Source organism: Lupinus angustifolius, chromosome LG02 (assembly GCF_001865875.1).
Source record: "Lupinus angustifolius cultivar Tanjil chromosome LG02, LupAngTanjil_v1.0, whole genome shotgun sequence".
NCBI lineage: Eukaryota > Viridiplantae > Streptophyta > Magnoliopsida > Fabales > Fabaceae > Lupinus > Lupinus angustifolius.
The window spans coordinates 10,803,254-10,827,666 of record NC_032010.1 but is presented as its reverse complement, the minus strand read 5'-3'; the positions used below and the strand labels follow the sequence as shown (position 1 = coordinate 10,827,666).

The 24,413-nt window shown below is 37.5% G+C and overlaps 1 protein-coding gene across 1 annotated transcript in view; it reads right to left on the bottom strand.

Annotated features, from left to right (window-relative positions):
- The window catches only part of LOC109335648 (E3 ubiquitin-protein ligase KEG-like), a 29,883-nt gene extending 6,688 nt beyond the window's left edge, over positions 1-23,195 (bottom strand). Inside the window, exons 1-13 of the mRNA XM_019571811.1 lie at positions 22,133-23,195; positions 18,398-18,760; positions 18,081-18,311; positions 17,758-17,883; positions 17,341-17,677; positions 17,098-17,255; positions 13,794-13,951; positions 11,664-11,785; positions 11,413-11,547; positions 10,923-11,047; positions 10,610-10,714; positions 10,268-10,501; positions 756-1,089 (exon numbers count right to left, since the gene is read on the bottom strand). Coding sequence (XP_019427356.1) covers positions 756-1,089; positions 10,268-10,501; positions 10,610-10,714; positions 10,923-11,047; positions 11,413-11,547; positions 11,664-11,785; positions 13,794-13,951; positions 17,098-17,255; positions 17,341-17,677; positions 17,758-17,883; positions 18,081-18,311; positions 18,398-18,760; positions 22,133-22,839 — 3,135 coding nt within the window. The 5' untranslated portion in view covers positions 22,840-23,195. The remainder of the gene's footprint in view (positions 1-755; positions 1,090-10,267; positions 10,502-10,609; positions 10,715-10,922; positions 11,048-11,412; positions 11,548-11,663; positions 11,786-13,793; positions 13,952-17,097; positions 17,256-17,340; positions 17,678-17,757; positions 17,884-18,080; positions 18,312-18,397; positions 18,761-22,132) is intronic.

Here is a 24,413-nt window from a genome sequence, read left to right as displayed (position 1 = left end):
AAGAGTAAGAATTACTTATATTTTAGTGTATTTGTATATTTATATGTGTAGGACTGTAGGGTATTACATATAATTCGGTGTATATATATGTTTTTTGTGTATTTATATGTTTAGGATATAAATTACTTAAAAAATTTCCCATAGTTGTAGCGGTCATCCCACTCCCGCTATAGTGTTTTTGGGGTCGACCGCTATGCCCCGCTATCCACAATTAACTACCTAGGCTAAAATACTTTCTAGGCATTAAAAGTCCACATTCTAGTCATGGAATATTCATCTCTCAACACAAATATGTGTTGAACGTATTGGCAGAAATAGAGAACTTGGTTGGAAACCTGCTGAAACACCTATTGAACAGAATCACAAGCGAAGTAAAGCAACAGGAGGTGTTGTTGTAAAAGGAGAAACATAATAGATTTTAGTGGAAAAATTAATCTAATTGTCTCACAGAAGACCTGTTATAGCCTAATGCAGTAGCGGTAGTGTAAGATGATTTTTTTGTTAATATAATAACTCAGTAATTAGAAAAATGGCGGCTCAATGCATGAGACACCCACTTGGTGGAGTCTAGGGATGGTAGATGTACGCAGCTTTACCCCTGCAAGCGGAGAGGTTGTTTCCAGGACTGAAACCCATGACCTCATGGTCACTATGCAACAAACTTACCATTGCGCCAAGCTCACCCTCTATAACTCAGTAATTAGAGAGAAGGAAAATAAATGTCATAGACCAATAATAACCTATATTATTCTTACCCTAAAGGGAGCAACATGCTCAACCTCCTCTGGTTCACAATGCCATTGATTTGGAAGATAGCTCAGTTCTATTAACAGACCACTGTCTGGTCTGATACAATACACAATTCCAATGCTTCCTGGTGTCACGGATCCTAAACCATGCTTAGCAGAAGTTAAATTCGGACGGATACGAACCCAGTCTCCAACCTTGAATTCCTCAACCCGTTCCATCTCAGCTGGGTCAGCTTTCCATCCTCTAGATGCTCCAGGAAACCCAACACGGAGGATACCATCATCATCAACACATAATACTGTCCCAATGCTATCACGTGCCTGCTCACGCCAACCAAACCTAACAGATAAATGATCATCAATATCAAAAGCAAATGTAAAAGCATTAAGGATTGCAAGCACACCACGCACAAGGAACTTATTAACATGATTCAACGGTCAAACATAGATTATTGACTATATTATTTTTTATGATAAAATATTATTAGATGAGGAATTTACTGCAATTTGATGTTAAAAATGCCTTTTTACATGGTAATCTTGAAGAGAAATATACATGGAGACCCCCCTGGGTTTGAATATGTTAAAGGTATAGAATGTAAGCTTAAAAAGGCCCCCTATGGACTAAAACAATCACCTAGGGCATGGTTTGGCAGGTTTAAAGTAGTTATGAAGAATATGGATACAAGCAAAGTCAAGGTGATCACACTTCAATTATTAAATACTCATCTTCAAAGGGAGTTATTGCACTAACTAATGGTATATGTAGATGATATATTTGTTAAAGGAAATGATCCATAGGAAATGGAGAGCTTAAGGAAGTGCTTGCTGAAAGAATTTGAGATCAAAGAGGTGGGAAAGCTAAAATCTGGGCAGTCGATCGCTTGCAATAGCGGTGGATAGCGGAGGTCGCGGACGTTGATGTCCTTCCCCGCGACAGAATGGCGTATAATGAAGCGGTTGGCCGTCGCACCCAGTCGCGGGTTGATTAGCAGCAGAGTCATGTTCCAGAACCTGCTGCAGAACCCACTCTAGTGTGAAGAACATAATTTTAATGGGAAATGTCATTTTTGCCCTCATTTTTTATTACATGGCATACGTTTTTTAGGTTTTTTTATAAAAACACTTCTCCCCTTTTGAAAAGACACATGACTCTCAGTTTTTTCCATTCTTCTCCTTCCCTTTCCCCTTCTCTTCTTCCCCTTCCCTTTCCCCTTCTCTTCTCCCCCTTCCCTTATGCTCTTTCCCTTCTTCACCTTTCCTTATGCCCCATCCCTTCCTCCCCTTACCTTCCTTCTGTGAATTTCCTTTTGTTTTCTCTCTTTACACGTTCAACACATTCTGATTTTAATGTGTTACTTTTATTTAATTTTCTTTTACTTTTGTTTTCCCATTCCCTTGTGAATTTCTTTTTGTTGTCAAAACTTAAAGAGTAAGAATTACTTATATTTTAGTGTATTTGTATATTTATATGTGTAGGACTGTAGGGTATTACATATAATTCGGTGTATATATATGTTTTTTGTGTATTTATATGTTTAGGATATAAATTACTTAAAAAATTTCCCATAGTTGTAGCGGTCATCCCACTCCCGCTATAGTGTTTTTGGGGTCGACCGCTATGCCCCGCTATCCACAATTAACTACCTAGGCTAAAATACTTTCTAGGCATTAAAAGTCCACATTCTAGTCATGGAATATTCATCTCTCAACACAAATATGTGTTGAACGTATTGGCAGAAATAGAGAACTTGGTTGGAAACCTGCTGAAACACCTATTGAACAGAATCACAAGCGAAGTAAAGCAACAGGAGGTGTTGTTGTAAAAGGAGAAACATAATAGATTTTAGTGGAAAAATTAATCTAATTGTCTCACAGAAGACCTGTTATAGCCTAATGCAGTAGCGGTAGTAAGTCAATTTATGCACAATCCTAAAGAAATACATCTTCGAGTTGTTTACCACATCATCAAGTACTTGAAAGGAACTCCTGTAAAAGGAGTATGTTTAAAAGAGGGAAGGACATTACATTGGAAGTATAGTGGTGATAAGTCAATTTATGCACAATCCTAAAGAAATACATCTTCGAGTTGTTTACCACATCATCAAGTACTTGAAAGGAACTCCTGTAAAAGGAGTATGTTTAAAAGAGGGAAGGACATTACATTGGAAGTATAGTGGTGATAAGTCAATTTATGCACAATCCTAAAGAAATACATCTTCGAGTTGTTTACCACATCCTGCAGTACTTGAAAGGAACTCCTGTAAAAGGTGTATGTTTAAAAGAGGGAAAGACATTACATTGGAAGCATACACTGATAGGAATAGAAAGGTTAAGCCTATGATTAAAAATGTATATAGAAGAGGGAAGAGGAATGTTTGGCTAAATAAATAGCAAAACTCCTTCTTTACCCTGGGTAGTTAATTCTGTTAGGAATTAAAGGCTATTAATAGAAGGTTGGTTGGGTAGTAGATTGATCATTCTGATTTAGGAAAATCAGAGAGGGGGTTAGGATTCTGGAATCCTAGCATTGTTCTTAATCATCTTCTTCATTGTAACACTCTTCTTCTATCAATAATATTCATAGAACCCTTGCAGAATCGTATTGTTTCTGTGTTAGGGGCATTCTTTTTCCTATATTCTTCTTAATTTCTAATTCTTAGATACCAGTGTCTAACACTGGTATCAGAGCACCTTTCTTGGTGCCTGAGGTGTGGAGCCCTAACGCCACCGCTGCTAAATCCGAGTTTATGGTATCAACGAGAAGTATGGCCAAGGAGGGAGAAGAAGGAGTCCACGAACGTGGTGATGTGAGAAAAGAAAGGGAATAAATTCGATTAAGGTTGGAACTGAATGAAGCCAGAATGAACAAGACAGAGGAGTTGCTTGCCGCCATCGCTGAGAAATTAGGGATTTCAAGAAAGGGGGCTTCGAATGAGGAAACCAGTGAGAATGGTGAAGAAGTTGACAGTAGAAGGAACTTTCACGGGGTGGATAGATGGCGCAAACTAGAAATACCAGTTTTTATGGGTGATGATGCGTTTGGATGGTTACAAAAATTGGAAAGGTATTTTGATCTCAGAACCCTAACAGAAGCAGAGAAGATGCAAGCAACCTTGGTAGCTTTGGAAGGTAAAGCTCTAAGCTAGTTCCAATGGTGGGAAGGGTGTAACCCATCACCTACTTGGGAGGGGTTCAAACTCGCAGTGGTACGAAGGTTCCAACCTTCGATGGTTCAAAACCCTTTTGAGTTGCTATTGTCTCTAAAACAGGAAGGGAGTGTAGAATCTTATGTTGAAGAGTTTGAGAGGTATGCTGGAGCTTTGAGGGGGGTTAACCAAGAATTTGTGCGAGGAGTGTTCCTTAATGGGCTCAAGGAAGAGATAAGGGTGGAAGTTAGGCTTTATGAGTTGAATCTCTGCCTGAGATAATTCAGAAAGCAATCCTTATTGAACAGAAGAATCACGTGGTGAGTAAAAGGCCCAATTCCAATTTTTCTAGGGCCTCAGGGTCCTTTCGAGGGAGTTCTTACAATAAAGTGGTCACTTTACATCCTTCTTCTACTAGCAGTAATCAGAGGGAAGGCTCTTCAGTGGGAAGTGGGGGAGGATTCCTCAAATTTAACCAAGAAGCAGAGAGTAATAAGGGAAAGGGGGAATTCAAGAGGCTCACAAATGCTGAGATGAGAGAAAAGAGGGAGAAGGGATTATGCTTTAGGTGTGATGAACCCTTCAATAGAGATCATGTGTGTAAGCATAAGCAATTAAGGACTCTTATTCTAGCTGATGGAGAGGAGGTGGAGGAAGGGGCAGAGGAAGAAATAGAGAGTCTAAATTCTCTACAATTATCTCTATACTCCATGAAGGGCCTCACTTCTACCAAGTCCTGGAAAATAGAGGGAAGGATAGGAGCCCATCCCATAGTCATCTTGCTGGATTGTGGAGCCTCACACAATTTCATTTCCAAAAAATTGGTAGAACAACTACAGTTGAAGGTGGTTGCCACAAAAGCTTATGTGGTAGAAGTTGGTGATGGTCATCACATCAAAGGTATGGGTAAGTGTGCTGAACTAAAGATTGATGTGCAACAACTAGAGGTGGTTCAAGATTTTTATTTGTTTGGATTGAAGGGTGTGGATATTGTGCTGGGTTTGGAGTGGTTGGGAAGTCTGGGGGAGGTTATGGCTGATTTTGGGAAGATGAAGCTTAGGGTAAAGATAGGGGATTCTATCATTACCTTAAAGGGAGACCCTGCTCTGGCTAAAGCAGAGTTACCCTTGAAGGCATTCATGCAAGTCTTGATCAAAGAAGGAGAAGGGTTGTTTGGTCCAATGTGATGCTACTCCCTAGAGGTCAGATTAAGAGATTCCTGGCCAAATCAGAGAGGTGTTGCTGAGGTTTCCAGAGGTTTTTCAGGATCCTAAAGGCTTGCCTCCATGTAGGAGACAAGACCATGCTATTCATCTCAAGGAGGGGGCAGAGATACCTCATCTTAGGCCTTACAAGTGTCCTTATTACCAGAAAACTGAGGTGGAGAAATTGGTGTCTGAAATGCTAGAGGCAGGGGTGATTAGGCCCAGTATTAGCCCTTACTCTAGCCCCATCATTCTGGTAAAGAAAAAGGATGGAGGGTGGAGGTTTTGTGTGGACTACAGGGCTCTCAAAAAAATCACTATCCCTAACAAGTTTCCTATCCCTGTGGTGGAAGAATTGTTGGATGAATTGGGTGGGGCAATGGTATTCTCCAAGCTGGATCTGAAATCAGGGTACCACCAAATAAGGATAAGGGAGGAAGATATAGCTAAGACAGCATTCAGAACCCATGAGGGTCTCTATGAATTCCTAGTGATGCCTTTTGGATTGACCAATGCTCCCTCCACCTTCCAAGCCCTAATGAATGAGATTTTGAAACCCTATTTGAGGAAGTTCACCCTAGTCTTTTTTGATGATATATTAGTGTATAGCCAGGATTTGGCTACTCACTTTCAGCATCTACAGGCAGTGCTAGAATTGTTGGTAGAGCATTCCCTAAAGGCCAATTGGAAGAAATGTAGTTTTGGGCAGCCTAGTATTGAGTATCTAGGGCATGTCATAACAGGGCAGGGGGTATCTGCAGATGGATCTAAGGTTGAGGCTATTAAGTCTTGGCCAAGGCCTACTAGTGTGAAGGGTTTGAGGGGATTTTTGGGTCTCACAGGGTATTATAGAAGATTTGTGAGAGATTATGGTAAATTAGCCAAGCCCCTCACCAACTTGCTTAAGAAGGATTCTTTTCTCTGGTCAGAAGAAGCCTCTAATGCCTTTGAAGGCTTGAAATCTGCTATGATGAGTCTTCCTAGTCTTGCTGTTCCTGATTTCTCTAAAGGGTTTGTAGTTGAAACAGATGCTTCAAGCCAAGGGTTGGGTGCTGTATTGATGCAAGATGGGAGGCCATTAGCCTTTTGGAGTCAAGGACTTTCCTTGAGGGCACAACAGAAGTCTGTCTATGAAAGAGAACTCATGGCTTTGGTACAAGCCATTCAGAAGTGGAGACATTATTTGATGGGCAGACACTTCATCATCAAGACAGATCAAAAAAGCCTGAAATTTCTCACTGAGCAGAGGCTATTCTCTGAGGATCAATTCAAATGGGTAGTAAAATTGATTGGGCTAGATTTTGAAATACAATATAAACCAGGGAGGGACAACTCAGTAGCTGATGCTTTATCTAGGCAGAAAATGTACTCTGCTCTGTCTATGGTTAACAATGATGATTTGGATTCTTGGACTGAGGGATTGCAGAATGATGACAAGTGGAGGAAAGTAATGCAAGATCTAGTGATCTCTCCCACCTCTCACCCTGGATTTGAATTGAAGAAGGGTACCTTGTATTACAAGGACAGGTTGGTAGTAGCTAAGGCCTCAAACAGAGTCCCCTATATTATAGCAGAATGCCATGAGACCCCTATGGGGGACATTCAGGTTATTTCAAGACTTTTAAAAGGATTGCCAGCTTTTTGTTCTGGGAGGGAATGAAGACAGATATTAAAACCTATGTGCAAGAATGTGAGGTTTGCCAGAGGAGTAAGTATTCTAACTTAGCTCCTGCTGGGTTGCTCCAACCTCTGCCAATTCCCCAACAAGTCTGGATGGATATATCCATGGACTTCATTGGAGGCTTACCTAGAGTAAGGGGGAAGGATACCATCTATGTTGTTGTTGATAGGCTCACTAAATATGCTCACTTTGTTGCTTTGGGTCATCCCTACTCTGCCAAGGATGTGGCTTCAGTGTTTATGAAGGAAGTAGTAAGGCTTCATGGGTTTCCTAACACTATAGTATCAGACAGGGACCCCCTGTTTCTAAGTCAATTCTGGAAAGAATTGTTCAAATTAGCTGGCACTCAATTGAAGATGAGTACATCCTACCATCCACAAACTGATGGTCAGACATTGGTTACAAACAGGTGCTTGGAGACTTATCTCATATGTTTTGTAGGCCCTAACCCTAGGCTATGGTTGGAAGGGTTGCATTGGGCAGAGTTCTGGTTCAATTCTAATTACCACACCTCAGCTAGAATGACTCCTTTCAGGGCATTGTATGGAAGGGATCCTCCTCTGTTGATGAAAGCAGGGACTATACCTTCCAAAATAGAGGAAGTAGAGGAAAGTAATCAATTGGTTGCTCAAAGAGATGGGATACTTGAAGAGTTGAAGGGAAATTTGGCCAAGGCTCAGAATCTCATGAAGCAACAAGCAGATAAGCATAGGAGAGATGTGGAGTTCCAAGAAGGGGATTGGGTGTTTCTCAAGTTGCAGCCCTATAAAACGAGGTCTCTGGCTATTAGACCTTATGCTAAGCTAGCTCCTAGGTACTATGGTCCCTTCCAGATAGAGAAAAGGGTTGGGGCAGTGGCCTATCAGTTGGCACTGCCTGCACAATCTCAGGTCCATCCAGTGTTTCATGTGTCATTGTTGAAGAAAGCACTCAAGCCTCACCAACAACCACAGTCCTTACCTCCCATGTTAAATGAGGAATGGGAACTAATTGTGACTCCAGAAGATGTGTTGAATAGCAGAGAGGATAAGCAGGGGAATGTGGAAATTTTGGTGAAATGGAAGGATCTCCCATCACATGAAAGCTCATGGGAATTAGCAGCCTCAATACAAGACAAATTCCCTGATTTCCCACTTGAGGACAAGCTGGTGGTTGAAGAGCGGGGTATTGATAGGAATAGAAAGGTTAAGCCTATGATTAAAAATGTATATAGAAGAGGGAAGAGGAATGTTTGGCTAAATAAATAGCAAAACTCCTTCTTTACCCTGGGTAGTTAATTCTGTTAGGAATTAAAGGCTATTAATAGAAGGTTGGTTGGGTAGTTAGGTAGTTAGAAAGATTGATCATTCTGATTTAGGAAATCAGAGGGAAGTTAGGATTCTGGAATCCTAGCATTGTTCTTAATCATCTTCTTCATTGTAACACTCTTCTTCTATCAATAATATTCATAGAACCCTTGCAGAATCGTATTGATTCTGTGTTAGGGGCATTCTTTTTCCTATATTCTTCTTAATTTCTAATTCTTAGATACCAGTGTCTAACATACACATATGTTGACTATGTCAGATCTATAGATGATAGAAGGTCTACATCCGGATACTGCACATTTCTTGGAGAAAGATTAATAACTTGGAGGAGTAAAAACAAGATGTTGTCGCAAGGTCAAGTACAGAGACAGTTTAGAGCAATGGTCTTAGGGATATGTGAACTACTATGGATAAAAATAATTATAGATGATCTGAAGATTGAGTGGAATAAACCAACGGGATTGTACTGCAACAACAAGTCAGCAATAAACATTTCACATAATCTAGTGCAACATGATAGGATCAAGCACATTGAAGTAAACATATAATTCATAATGGAGAAGTTGGATAATAGGACAATTTGTGTCCTCCAAAAATGAACTTGCAGATGCACTATTAAAATGATAGAGTGGTGCTACATTTCAGTCTATTGTTGGCAAGCTGGGAATGGATGATATCTACTCACCAAAATGAGGGGGAGAGTCAACATCCTTGTGAATTGAGAAGAATAGAATGTTTCCTTGTATATACAAAATTAAATGCTATAAATGAGGATGATAGGGTGACTTTTTTAAGAGCAATTGCTCTTCTAATGAAATCATCAAAAACATTTTTCTGCCAGGGATAGGGCGACTTTTTGAGAGTAATTGCTCTGCACATAAGCTTTTTAGAGGTGTTTCTTAGGTAAACATGCAAATGGATTGGCATGCTATGATGCATGGCCATGTTGCCTAGGTTTTAGGTGCTTCCAGTAGGGGAGCTTCAAGACAAATATTGAGGGTGCCAAAAATATAAAGGGTAGAGTAAGGTGATAAATAGTTAAATACTATGATATGTACAGAAACGTTTTTTAACAAATTAAAATATAGACCTATTGCCCCAAGAGACAAGTCAGTTGGTTAAGTTATGAGACAAATTGTTGGAAAGTAAGTCTCACATCGCCTACCTCATTATCTCGGGAATGGTTTAAATACCTATTTGGCTACTCCTCTCATTGCCAATTGGTTTTGAGATGGAACCTTAACATGATATCAAAGCCAGAGCCCAACTTCTTTCTGGTTGTCATGGGCCAAAAGATGCCCTTTAGTTATGGGTTAAAGGTAACCCTTCGCCTGGTCCGACAAGCTTATGTGGAAGGGGCATGTTGAAAAGTAAGTCCCACATCGCCTACCTCATTGTCTCGGGAATGGACCTGTTAGGCTACTCCTCTCATTGCCAATTGATTTCGAAATGGAACCTTAACACAAACTGAGTGTCTGAATTTAAACCATAAAATGTGCTCCGACCCTTTTTCATTTCCATCTCCCCTCTCCTCATCTTGAAAAAGGCATCATATGAATCTCCCTTGGACAATATATACTATACACATCACATTCGAGAAAGATTAAGTTTAAATATATGTCGTAGCAAAATTTGGGAACAAGCAACTCAATGACAAAAATAGATGCTGATACTATTTAAATTTCTTTTTTAAACTTAGTCACTTACATACTACAAAGTCAAAAATAAATAAAAACATCTATAGCAAAGCTATCTTTTTTTCTAAAAAAACAATGGCAATGTTCTAAAGGTTGTGGATCTTGGTTAGTGGATTTCATTTGGACAAATAAAATTAGAAGAGAAATAGATGTGACTTTTTGAAGTGGTCAAATGAATGTATTATTGTATAGTCAAAACTTCAGCTTTTATTTTCTTAAAATATATACTTTCTTTAATATATACATAGATGAAAAATTAAAATCCTAGGGGCTCCCCTCTGTCCGCTTGGAAATCAGCCACTGAGTGATTCCCTTTGTTTTCATGAGGATGTCTTATCCTCTTCCCGTATTCTTCTATTTTATCATCTAATAATATTTAATTATTTTTAAAAAAAACAAAAAAAGAAAGAAAGAAAAGAAACCCCACACATAGACAGGTAATGTGAAAAAGGCATTACACTGTGTACACTAAACCAAACCTGGGCTTTTTTACATCTTCTTTTAGCTGTACATGTTGTCCCCTGTCTAATGGAATGACTTTTACAACTTCATTTGCCAGAACATGAACCTCTCCAGAACAAAATGAAACAACAATATTATCTCTGTCTGGAACACTTTGCACAAAGCCAACACTCTTCTGTCTAGCACCTTGCCACCCATTGGTTGGAGTTATGACAGTTCTTCTAAACTTCACCCAATCTCCCACTTCAAATCTATATACAATAAGAAATAACAACTTTTAATATTTATCAGACACATATACCCAGATGATAAATATCCTACCCAATAAAAAACAGTAGAACATTGTGTCGTCTGCTTACATAGTAGGAGACAAACAAACTCCTCTACTCATGAGTGCCTCCATCAGATCTTCTGATATCCATTCTCGGGGGAGGGCCTCCAAGATGTCACGAAGGGTCTTGCCACTGTCATAAAAATTAACCTTATCAGTCACAGTAGTACATTTGTGTTCGTTTCAATGTGCTTATTATGTTAAAGTGAACAAACAATCAACAGCTTTAAACACAGTTTCAAAGATATAACAATATTCCGATGTTTATAACCAAAAATAAAAAAATAAAAGGACGCAACTAAAAGTTAATGAAAATGTTTGTGCCTTCAGCTGAGACTTACCTGTGGTTTCTGACTTCAATATCAGCATTCGGAATCCTTAGCATAACAGTAAGCCAATCAAGATTTTCACGTATCATTTTTGCTGTCTCTGCTGCTATATGGAAGGCAGTGTCACCATCATCATTCTGACACAAGTACATTACAACCTTAAATGACAAGGATAAATGGTGAAGCTCCCTTAAAAAAGATAAGGGGATTTTAACTTCCAATTACTTCTACTATGTCCACAAATTTAAGCTAACCATAAAAATCTAATATACAAAACTAAAAACAGTATGACATGTGGGCTCTGGCTCCTAATTGAAGTCAAACCAAAACAGTATTATATAAAATGTATGAGAAATCAGAAAGGGCAAAACAGAAACCACGGAGCAAAGCACCATCTTCACTAGCAAACATAATACCACCAGAAATCAGAATTATTGCTCATTATAATTATGATTATACTTATTTGTGATGAAATGGTGGAAATGAGAACTGGAATGGGAACCTGCAAATTACAATCTGCCCCAGCAGCTAGAAGTAGTCCAACACATGCCTTCGCACCCCGATCTAGGGATAAGTGAAGAGGTATACTGTTATGCACATTGCGAATATTCACATCAACACCAGCAGCAAGAATAACCTATTCAAACACCCAAAATGAAATATAAAATAAAAAAAATTAATAAAATGTAAAATTGGCATTCTTCTGTTATGGATTAAATATTTTCATTGTAATCAAGAAGCTGATTCCCTTACCTTAACCAAGTCCACATCATTAGTCATAGCAGCTGTGTGCAAAACTGTCCTCCCATTCTGTGAATCTTGAGCAGACGGATCTGCTCCTGCTGCAAGCAATATCCACACCAGTTCTCTACCCTCTAAATTTGGCATGAATGACAAAGCTCAAACAATTCAAACATGGTAGTAAAGAGAAGAAATAGCATAAATATGTAAAAAATATCAATGCATTAACTGCCACATTTAGAGTGTTAATTTGAAGATGAATGTGGATTCAACAGAAAAGCATTGAGACAAAAAACTCAAAATAATGATCAAAATGAGGAGAAATAAACCTTAACTTTAGTTATACAATATGATATAGAGATGATAAACCAGTGTTTCCATTCACATGCAAATCAACAGCATTATCATGTCATGGTGACAAATAAACGTTAACTTTTAGGCACAACACTTTTGTTTCTAAAATTATAATGAATTTGAACATTCAGGAATGAAAGTTTCAGCAAGTTCAAGTAAAAAGGAATATGGGGAGATTGTACAACCAAATAGGCACACTTTGTGAGGATGTGTTAGAGAAAACACAATGCAGACTAGATTGGATCATCATAACTTTTAGACTAGATTGCATCATTATAACTGCCGTACAACTAGTATTAGGTTAGTAAAACCCCTGCAGCCGACTAGCCAGGCAGTTGTAGGTAATTGAAGGCTGTAAGAACTGCCAGATGTAATAACAACATGTATATAAACATAGTTTACTGTGTTCAGCTTCAATCAATGAAAATCAAAATCATTTCTCACAAGTACTCTTCTCTCTGGCAAACTCAATCTCTCTCAATTTCCATGCTATGCTTCTATTTCTACACATTGTATATCCTTCTTCCATTTTCTTACCCATTCCCCAAACCATAAGAGATTCCTGATCTATAAACTGATTTGGATGTCTAAACCTCATTCTAAAGTGAAGTCTTTGCCTGGAAAGTGGCAATTAATCAGACTAATACAAATGACTTTTTGCTGGTACATAGACCTCACGTAGCTCTGGCATCTGAGTAGTCATATAACCTGTTCATTTAGAATTAATTGGACACTTGCATGGTGCAAGGCATCCATTTTCTCACGGAATAATTTGTTGAGATTCTTCGAGAGCATTGGTCATGTCCTTCTCTGGAACACTTTATGCAGCTCAGGTTTAAAGGCCCTGGCAATAAGGAATTAAGTTTTTATGGCACTATGCAGTTTTTTAAGCACTTTAGTGTATTTGGTTGGAGCAGAACGCTTGCATCTTTAAAAGTGTTTTGTTCAAAGGAGGGAAAGGGAGTGTATTATTCCTTTGCTAATTTAGGTTAAAGGGGAGGGAAAATAACCTTCATTTTCTAATTCTGTATTGGTTAGAAAGGGGATGGAAGAGAATGTTAAAAAATGCTTCAATAATTTTTCCTTCATTATTGGTTAGAAAGGGGAGGGAAAATAATTTTCTCCTTTGTGAACCCCCTGATATCAGATGCAAGGAAAAAAAGGAAGGGAAGAGATTTTGACTTCATTATCCCCCCCCCCTCCAAATTTCTGAACAAAGTGGGATTTTAAAACCGTCCATTCCACTCCAACAGAACACACTGTAAGTGTCTCTCTACCTCCACCTTATTATGGAATAGGACCATATCTGTGGCCTCCCTTCGGTACTTGGCCAATAGTTACATTCTAAGGATGCTTGCCATTAGAGATTGACCAACTTGCTACATTTTTTATATTGTGAAGTTTGTTGCTCTTTGCTTTATATCAAAGCCCTTGAAATTGATATACAGTCAATATTGAAGGATTTCTACTGAAAACTTGGAGATCTTTTTCTTAAAATATCATCATGGAGATTAAATAAAACTGAGATTACAGCTATTAAATAGATGCTGTTTACAACTTACTGACCGAGCTAATAAATAGATGCTGTTTAGAACTTATAACCTCTTAATCCTTTAGTTTGTTTTAAGAAACTTTATTGGCATCCACCAAATAAATTTATTTGAACAAAAATCACACCAAACTTTGCAGTAAATTTAAAAATAACAGCTTTAACTAGAAAACTATAAGAGCTTTATCAAAAGAGAGCCCAAAACTAAAATCATTATCAAGCTATGAAGTTTTGCATACCACTTTCATGGTCTTTCTTAGATGCAGCTGCCATGCACAAGGCAGTGCCGATGGAGCTAGGTATGTCAATTGCTTCGGTAATATCATCAGAAGTTGCAATTTCCACCCATCTCTTCACAACCGTGACATTCCATGTTGCCACGCACAAATGCAGTGGTCTGCAACACCAGAGTAAAGCCATATGATCATATATGCATGTGAAACAAAATAATATATCATTTCAACACTCAAGCAATAATTAACAACAACCAACCCTTATCCCACTAGGTGGGGTACGCTGCACGGTCCAATCATATAGAAATGACACATCAAAGGAATTTCCTTATTCTATATAACTATGAAACAAACCAAGATCTGATGTAAATTCCAAGAAATGTGAAAAGAAATAAAGTGTAGACTACCCACACCTGTCCTCCAAAATAAGTCTCCTCGTCAAACTACTTTTGATTTTAATCCTGACAACAGTAGCTTTAGAGTGTTTGGTTGTGCTTGTTTTCATTTACTTAGACCTTACAACAAGCATAAATTGGATTTTAGAAGTTTTGAGTGTGTGTTTCTTGGTTATTCTACTACTCACAAGGGATATAAGTGTTTTTCTAAAGATGGTAGAATTTATATCTCTAAAGATGTAGTCATCAATGAATATTCTTTTACTTTCAACTCAAAATCAGTCATTTCTTCCTCTATTCCTATTTGTATACCTCATTCTAATGATGTTGTCAATCATCCTACACACTCTAGTTCTCCTTCTTTTCCTTATTCTACAGAACATTCTATTTCTCCAAGTTCAAATTCTCCTCAAACAAATCCCAATTCAGATCATGCTTATTCTCAACCAAGACAATTCAAACTGTCACTTTCCTATCTACTGTCCTCTACTCCTAATTCTCCTCTCAATCCTAATAGTGTATCTTCATCTTTGCCCTTAACTTCTTCAGCCTCTACTCCTTCAAATACCAACTTTATCCAATAGTCATTCTCCTTTAACCTCTACTTCTGTTCCTTTCTCTTCTCATCCTTTGCAAACAAGGTCAAAATCTGGGATATTTAAAACTATTGCACCCAGGGTTTTATTGGCTCAAACTAAACCAGTTAATGCCAAAGTTGCATTAGCTGATGCTGTCATTGCTCTGGTAACTTGATCCTTAGTGCCTCTACCTCCTCACAAGACAGCTATAGGATGCAAGTGAGTTTTAATAAAACCTTCATGGAACTGTACAAAAGTATCTGGGAAGACTTGTTGCCAAGGGGTTTCATCAAAAGCATGATGGACTACAATGAGACTTTTCTCTCGTAGTCAAGCCACTCACAATCAGAGTCTTACTACCCTTGCAGTCTCCTATCACTGACCTATTGAACAACTTGAGATCAACAATGCTTTCTTAAATGAGTTTCTTTATGAATAGGTGTACATGACACAACCAGTGGGTTTTCAACATAATGACAAAACTTTAGTGTGCAACTTACAGGCAATTTATGGTCTCAAACAAGCTCATAGACAATAGTCTGAAAGGTTAAAGGGGTCACTTGTCAAGATTGGTTTTCAAGTCAGTAAAAGCAATAATTCACACCTCTCAAACCTACAAGCTCTATGTGTTGGTTTATGTGGATGTCGTTATAATCACAGGATCCTCACTCTCTCTTGTTATCAAGTCATAAAAGATCTTAGTTCTACATTTGCCCTAAAACAACTTGGTCCCCTAGATTCTTTTCTAGGTATAGAGGTTAAACATTTATGTTCTCTGTTTCTGTCCTAATCTAAATACATCATAGATCTTCTAGGAATAACTCATATGGCATCTACTAAGCCTATGCCTACACCTATGGCTAGTAATTGCAAACTTACTTAGCGAGGAACTGACTATTATGAGGATCCTAATTTCTATAGGTCTATTGTAGGGGCATTAATATATGGTACAGTAACCAAATCAGACATTGCCTATAGTGTGAACAAACTCTGCCAATTTCTTGGAATCCTCTTAAATCTCATTGAACAATGTTTTTCCGTCTAATGTATATATACAAAAGAACAAAGGTAAAATAAGTTCACCCCAATCTATGAAGCACGGATTCGTCAAACACCCTTACGTGTCGGTGTCCGACACGTATCCGACACAAATACGTACAGATTCGCGAAAGATACGTATCCATAGAGTATCCAAAAATTTTAAAAATAAAATAAAGTAAATAAATATTAAGACATGTATTCGATTTGTTTTCAATAAAATATAGGATATATGGATTCGTTTTCAATAAAATAAAGGATATATAGATTCGTTTCTAATAAAACGGGATAAGATAGATTCGTTTTCAATAAGACAGGAAAAGATAGATTCGTTTCGAATAAAACATGATAACATAGATTCGTTTTCATTAAAATATGATAAAATATATTTGTTATGGAGGGCAATGATTTTAGGATAGATTCGTTTTCATTAAAATAGAATAAAATAGATTTGTTATGGAGGGTAGTGATTTTAAATTTCCATATTTTTTACTTTGGATATTTTGATTTACACTTATAATTTTATCATATTTTATGTGTTTTTATTATTTTATACGCGTGTATCCTGAACGTATCGTATCTTATATTTTGGAAAAAATATGTGTCCACGTATAGGATGCGTATCGTACCCGACACACGTATCAGTATCTGTGCTCCATAGACCCCAATAACTAATAACTAATCTCTATGAGCAGAAAATCCTTGTTTTACGCACATTTTTTCTTTCCTCCAAATGTTTCAAATTGTAGACCTCACCATCTGACGCGGCTGCAATATTGCAGTTATGGTGATCGAATCACAATGATACAGCCGCATCCGGTAGCAACGCAACCACATTGGACCGAATTTGAGCCACATCAGACCGTATCAAATTCAAAATGTTTTTTTAATAACAAAATAACACCGCAATGATCAAAATCTGCATCACAACGGATGCAATGACCGCAAACGTAACCGCAATTTAAAGCATTGCTTCCTCCCATTTTCTCTAGTTCCAAAGAGAGGGTAAAAAATTTCAATCATACAAGTCGCTAAGAAACTAAAAATTAGCTCATGTCAACCTCCATATAGTGGAGCTGCATCTTTCAACATGAAGGTACCATCCCATTTTAAGGAATGAAGAAGTCATGCAATAAACCAGAAGACAACAATATGTGAAACTTAAGGTTCATAACAAAGAGACAAACTTCTACATGTAAAATACTAATTAAGATCAGTTATCATACCTCAATACTGCTTGACACACTAGTCATGCAAATATTAAGCTACAAAGAAAGTTGTAGGGAGGTCTATACTCACGTCAAATTCTTTGAATTCAAGATGGCCATTGATCTACAGCCCCCATTTTCCAAAATCATGAGAGCACAGTCTGTGTACTTCTTGGAAATTGCCCTATGCAGTACAGATTCACCTTCATCATCCACTGCATTAGGATCAGCTCCAGCTAATAGTAATTCCTGTTTTTGTATACAAATTTTAGATGAATGTTACTCTAATAAACATGAAGAAAACACATGTGCATATAATTCACCTAATACATACTCGCATACAATCCGGTTGGCCATGATAGGCACAAACATGAGCCACAGATGGGCCCAAGCCATCTCTCAATCGTGACCTCACATTAGCATTTCGCGTGATAAGGCTATGAACACATTCCGGGGACCCAGCTGCCAGTGCAAAAACAAGAGGAGGATCTCCATCTTTGTCCAAGACATCAACATTGGCCTCTTCATACTCCAAAATTGCCTCAACAAGTTCTGCACTACCACGCCTACAAGCTAAGTGGAGAGCCGTTTGACCATCAGCGTTTTGGGTTTCCAATACAGAAGATATGTAGTTGTTACCATTTTCTAATGCCACCTTTGCAAGAAGATCTCTGTACAAGAAATATGAAGAGAGTGAAGGAAATTTAGTTTTAAATAAAAGCAAGCTTAGCAAGTTGTCATATTAACTAACCTAACACCTGTGGCATCCCCTTCAGACACAAGTCGATGAAGATGATTTGGATTTTCCTGAGGAACATCTAATTCAGGTACTTGGGAAGGTTCGGTCACATTTGACACAGAACCTTTAGCGAAGTCACTGCATCCATATAAATATATAACATCAGATACAACAATTGCTGTTTGCTGAACATCGACGACAGCTTTGTATTTGGCTCATTCCTAATTAAGCTCACATTTCCAAATTAAAAACCATAAATAGCTTTAGCCGCTCAACCAGATGCCATAAAACCAAAATAAAAGATTGTCATGGTTATAATAACCTAACAGACTTACTTATCAGGGCTTGGAGGAGGACTGTGTGGTATTTCTTGCAAATGACGGAGAAATATTGCTAACATTGCATTAAAAGTAGGCCTTTTAGATGGCTTGAACTGCAAGCACTCTCCAATCATCTTCCACAATTCTCTCGGAATTCCACCACCAACCACACTAGCATACTGTGGAGGCAATTTCTTTGCCTTAACAACTGCTCGATAAATTTCCTCTGTACTTAAACCAGCCCAACTGCACAAGTATACATTTTGCACCAAGAAATTATAAAAAATAAAATAATAAGGAACGAAGTTGGAGAAAAGAGTTGCTCCACGTACGGAATGGAACCCGTGCACATCTCCACCAATGTACAGCCAAAACTCCAAGCGTCCGACTCAGAAGATATACCTATTGCATCATCCCAGAACAAATTTAAAGACTTCTTCACAGGCTCCCAAGCCTCGGGTGCTGTATAATGTGGACTAAGCATTATACATTCCATACAGGAATGGATCTTTGAGGAGTCACACTCTGGTCGAGCCTTCCAACAGGAAGGCTTCTTCAGAATTGTAGCAAGTCCATAATCAGAAACCACCGCATGACCATTTGCATTGAGAAGAAGATTGGAAGGTTTTAAATTCATGCAAACAACACCTGCAGCATGAAGCTCAAGAACCCCGCGTGCAATGTCTGCCCCATATCTACATTTGACAAACTTCAATCTCACTATTCAAAGTTATATAATGGACAATTGACAAGCAGTATGCTAGGAAGAAATTCTTAGGTCCTATGGTACACCACATCATCTTTAAAGCACTCAATTATTATGTGACGTGTGTAAAGGCATTTTTAAAGATAGGTGCATTTCTAACATAGTACCCACAACCTTAAATATGGTCAAAAATGATTTAGTTGTTATGGTAAGTAAACCATGTCTAACAGAATTAATCTACGGGATAACTCAAATTTCATCAAAGTGATTATTAAGCATCCCCATTAGGAAGCAAATAATTTAATCAAAAGATGAAATTATTCTGCCAAAATCTTTTATATACAATTTCATTCTAAGTATTCAACTATTTCTCTGATTAAAGGCTTACTTTTAAATAACCAACAGGAAAGTACTGAGGCAAGGCAGGGGTGAACAGTGTGATTTAGTCCAGCCTAGATTATCAACCACATACAGTTCCCTTCCATATTAACATTGCATTTTCTCCAAATTCTAACCAGATTGCAACCCATCATCCTTAAACCAGCGAATCATTGTCTTTTACATTGATTGAATCATGCCATAATGCTCTATTATAAATTATGTTCATTGACAAAACATTGATCTCTAAATATTTCTTATGCATTATGCCCCTTGTTTTTCTTGGTCTCCTTCTTCCTCTAGATATTGGACTAACTCCATTTGATCTACTCTCCTCAACAGGGATTCTAATTGTCTATCCACATATATCCAAACCACCTAAGACATGATTCTACAATCTTTTCTACAATTGGAGTTACTCCAACTTTCTCCCTAATTCATTTGTTTCTAATACTATCTTGTTTAATGTATCCACTCATCCATCACAACATTCTCATTTATGCTACATAAAGTTTATTCTCTTATTGACATTTTACTGCCTAACATTCAGTTCCATATAGCATTGTGGGACGGATAGTTATGTGGTAAAAAACTCTCCCTTAAACTACAGTGGCACCTTTCTATCACATATGACACATGAAGCACTCCGTCATTTCATCCACCTTGCTTGAATCTCATGGTTTACATCTCCATTAATTCCCCATCGTGTTGTATACTTGACCCAAGATACTTAAATCTAGTAACTTGTGGTATGGTATAATCTCCAATTTTACCTCTACAACAAGGTTTGTCCACCTCTTACTAAACTGACACTCCATATACTCTGATTTGTTTGGACTTATATGAAAGTCGTATGCTTCTAAAGCTTGTCTCCACCATTCTAGTTTCCCATTTAATTCTTCTCTCAATATATGCATTTGCTCTCATATATACTCCATATACTCCTATTACTATATATGCATTTGTTCTCACATCTTGTCATACATATCATTGATTTGCTCGAATGTATACAATTTAAAACATTTCTCTCTAGAGTTTTCTACATTTCTCTCAACAAAAATCATTTGCAAGTCCATTTGATTTCTCCGGTATCCATCTATCAATTATCATAACAAGTATATAGCCTCCATACTCGACCTTCCCAATATAAAAGCAAATTGATTTTCAGTGATACATGTCTCTTATCTCAACCTCCACTCAATTATCCTCTCATATAGCTTCATATTATGGTTCATTTGCATAATCCTTTATTGTTTGCATAATTTTGTATGTTGCTATTGTTCTTATAAATAGGGATTAAAATGTTTCTCCTCCACTCATCTAACATCTTAGATTTCATGATTTCATTAAACAATTTTGTGAGCCAACTAATGTCTTACCTCCTAGAACCTGAGGCTTTAATAAATATATTATTTGGTTCAACCGCTTTGTCATTCTTCCTCCTTTCAAAGCTTTTTCACCTCGAACTCTCAAATTCTATGATAAGGTATAATTTTGATCCTCCTTTTTCATGTTTAGTCTATCAGAAAGGAAAGAATCATTTTCATCATTGAAAAGCTTGTGAAAATAGTTTTTCCATCTTTCTTTAATATCTTTGTCATTCTGCAAGACTTTTTTTCATCAACATCTTTAATGTGCTTCATTTGGTCCAAGTTTCTTGTCTTTATTTCCCTATCCTTTGTAAGCTTATAAACATTTCTTTCCTCTTCCTTAGTATCTAGAGATTTGTATAACTCATCATATGCTCTATCTTACATTTTGCTGACAACTTTCTAGTCTCTTTCTTAGTTGCCTTGTATTTTTTCCAACTTTCAATATTTTTACACAATGATAATGCTTTATAATATTTTCTTTTCACCTTAACTTTGTTTTCCACAGTTTTGTCCCACCACCATGATTTTTTACTCTTTGTCCAGAGCCTCTAGATTCACCTCCTAAATATTATTAGCATTTCCTTGTACCTCCTTTGCTATCTTCCAATTTATTTTGGCCATCTCCTCCTACATATTATTAGCATTTCCTTGTATCTCTCAAAACCCTTTGATAAAAGCTCTTTTGTTCCTCTGCCTTCAATTTCCACCATTTGTTTTTTGGGATTCTATCTTAGCCTTTTCTTTCCACTCTACTCTTAATCCTTACATTCATAACCAAATCTCTATATTGAGTGGTCAAGCTCTCTTCGAGTATGACTTTGAAGTTCAAGCAAAATTTTCTATCTAATTTTCTTATAAGAAACAAATCGATTTGGGAACACATCATTTCAATCTTATATGTGATAAGGTGCTCCTCCCGCTTCTGAAAACACGTGTTGACTAATGTAAAATTAAAAACTAAGGAGACATCTAGAATAGTCTTACCTTCCATATTTGTTTCCGCTATGTCATAACCACGTGAAAACCTTCAAATCCTCTAGTGTTTCTCTCTATATGCTCATTAAGATCCCATCTGAGGAAAATCATTGAGATTCGAGAAAGTTTTTTGTTCTATGTCAACTTCTTAACACAATTTCCACCTCTTATCTAGGTTTAGGATCAACTATGTATAACATGAAGTACACGTAAATATATTTTAAAATTTGGATCACACTACTTAATGTGACCTCAATATTGCAGTTGTGATAGTATTCACAACCACGTCATTGCACAATGCAAGGTGAGAATCCCAACGTAACGGCATTGCGACGACCCTTGTCACACAAGCTGCGATGCGCATAATGGAAATAAATGTATGATGCGCATAATGAGATGCGTTGCGCATAATGGAAATAAATGCAACGCAGCCGAGGCCATGTTCGCAACCGCTACAATTTAAAACCACAATAATCACATATGTTTCAAGCAAATGTAGACTAATGAAACACAATAATCACATGTTTCTTTTTCACTGGTCACTACCAAGTCAAATAAATTTTCTACCAACAAGATTTTTCTCCAAAAAACAAAATGTGAAAAAATACTGAATCTGAATCATGAAATTCCGAAACCTTAGGACTTGCTCCAAGGTGAGTCTCCCTTCATTCCGCTGCATCTCAGACTGAACTGATCCATAGCACCTATCCATCACAAGGCACAAACTCTCTTCCACTTTCATTGCTCCATGAAAAGTGCACACATTCCTACACCACATTGAAGCCCTACGCAGATTCTCCAACTTCCCCTGCACCCATTCCAAATCCATCCCCTCCACTACCATCACCTTTTTAACCGCCACACGATGTCGCCGGCCGACACTTCCACCAATCACCGCAGTCCACATCTCCACTCCAGCCCTCCTCCCCTCTCCAATCCGCTCGACCAGTTTCATCTCCTGATGCGCCCCGACCTCGATCACCTGCTCGCAACCTCCCGAACTGGATGTCTGCGACCCGCACAGCCGCCGCCGCTTCTCCTCATCATCCTCCACCTCGCCGCTCGCGTCATCATCGTCAGTGTAGTCACAGTCCAAATTCGCGGCATTGGCGGCGGAGTGGATGAGCGCGAGAACGGCGAAGTTCTTGCGAAGTGCCTGAACGGAGTTCCCGATGGTGGACACGTGGCGGCACCGCGGACACGTAAGCGTTGCGTCAGAAGAAGCAGAGAACATTCTAGAAAGACATTCTCTGCAGAAAACGTGACCGCATTGTAGAAGAAGCGGAACTCGCTCTTCTTCGTTATACCGCGTTTGGCACACCGAACAACAAGGGATTTTCATTTTTCTCTCACTTTTCTCTCTCTTTCTTTATCTCTCTAAATAAGCTCAAATTCTAAGAGTTAAAAAGCAGAAGCAGTTTTTAGCTTAGAGGTAGAAGTAGTTTGATCCAAATTTAAGGTGAAAGGATCTTTGTTATGAAAAATTGGAGGTAGTGAGGTGAGGGAATTTTAGATCCATGAGGGAAATAAAAGGAGAGAACTTCGAAATGAAGTGATTAATTTAGGTTAATGATTATGAAGGAAATCTTGAGAAAGAGTTGCTGAAGAAAAAGGAAAAAGTTTGAAGGGTGGATTTTGGTACTTTGATGATGAAGTTTCTTTCCCTTTTCTCACGGTTTGTCCAAGTCCATGTGTAAGAATTGGTTTGGCTTAGGTGGGTAGGAAGACTGTATGTGTTGTTGCCTTAGACTTTATTGAATTCCTTGAATTATGAGAGAAAAATGTGTTATATTTTCTCTGAGTTCTAAAAATATCACTGTATACGCATTAAAATAATTATTGATTTTTAAAAAAAAAATTATAATAACTTTGTATAATTTTTTAGATCGACAATATACAGATATAATACTCTCACATATCTACTATTCTTTTTTTGTCCACTAAGATATAAGATGCTAAGTAATTGTTGTATGACGGAGTTATTCAGTTGTTTTGCCTAACATATATCACTTATAAGAATTGAATAATAAATTTTTATCTTTACGATAAGTAATAGAACATTACATTATTAGATTAACATTTTGTTAGTTGAGACATCTAATTTTTTTTTTTAATTATGGAACAAAAAATTAAAGGCATTTTTGGAAATTGTGGATCTCTTTACGAATTGTATGCTTAAAAGTCATCTCAGGGGTTGATTTTCTTCAGTATATACGTATTTTTCTTTTCTTCTTTATCCTAAAAATGAACTATAAATAGACCCTGAGTTGAACTACAGTGTACGTGTAACAAAATTAAATAAAACTGACATAATTAAATGGAAAAAGAGTGTTAAAGTATGAATAAAAGGTGAAGTATATATGGTTCTTGTTCATTGGTATCTACAATTCTTTTCACTCACCAAAAAGAATATTAAAGACATTTGGTTGAATTAGGATGTGGATGTTAAAAATGGATATACTCGGACATAGCTTTTCATGGGAATGCTTAGACATAGTTAACTGGTAATTCAATGAAAATTTGAATAACGTGGAAGTTGTTGGAATTTCTGACAATTTATGGGTCACAAATATAATTATATAATTGTGTTATGGTCATTATGTAATTAGCCAAAATATAAAATGATCTTAAGTAATTAATTTGGTGGCTAAGGTCATATGTGTCATGAAATAATAATAAGTGTAGATACCTTCAGGCAATTTCTGATTTGATGAAGGGACTGAATCAGAATTATTGCAACTAAAGTAGTAACCGTTTCGGGGTTACTTTTATGGGTTATGGTCCCCATTTGTAGAGCAACAGGTTTTCAAGTGTAAAGGTTAAGGAGAATAAGGTAGGATGAGAATAGTGTTATCCAGGATAGGATAACACTATCCACCCATCCATAAAGCTCATTAGGTATAAGGATGAGGTTTC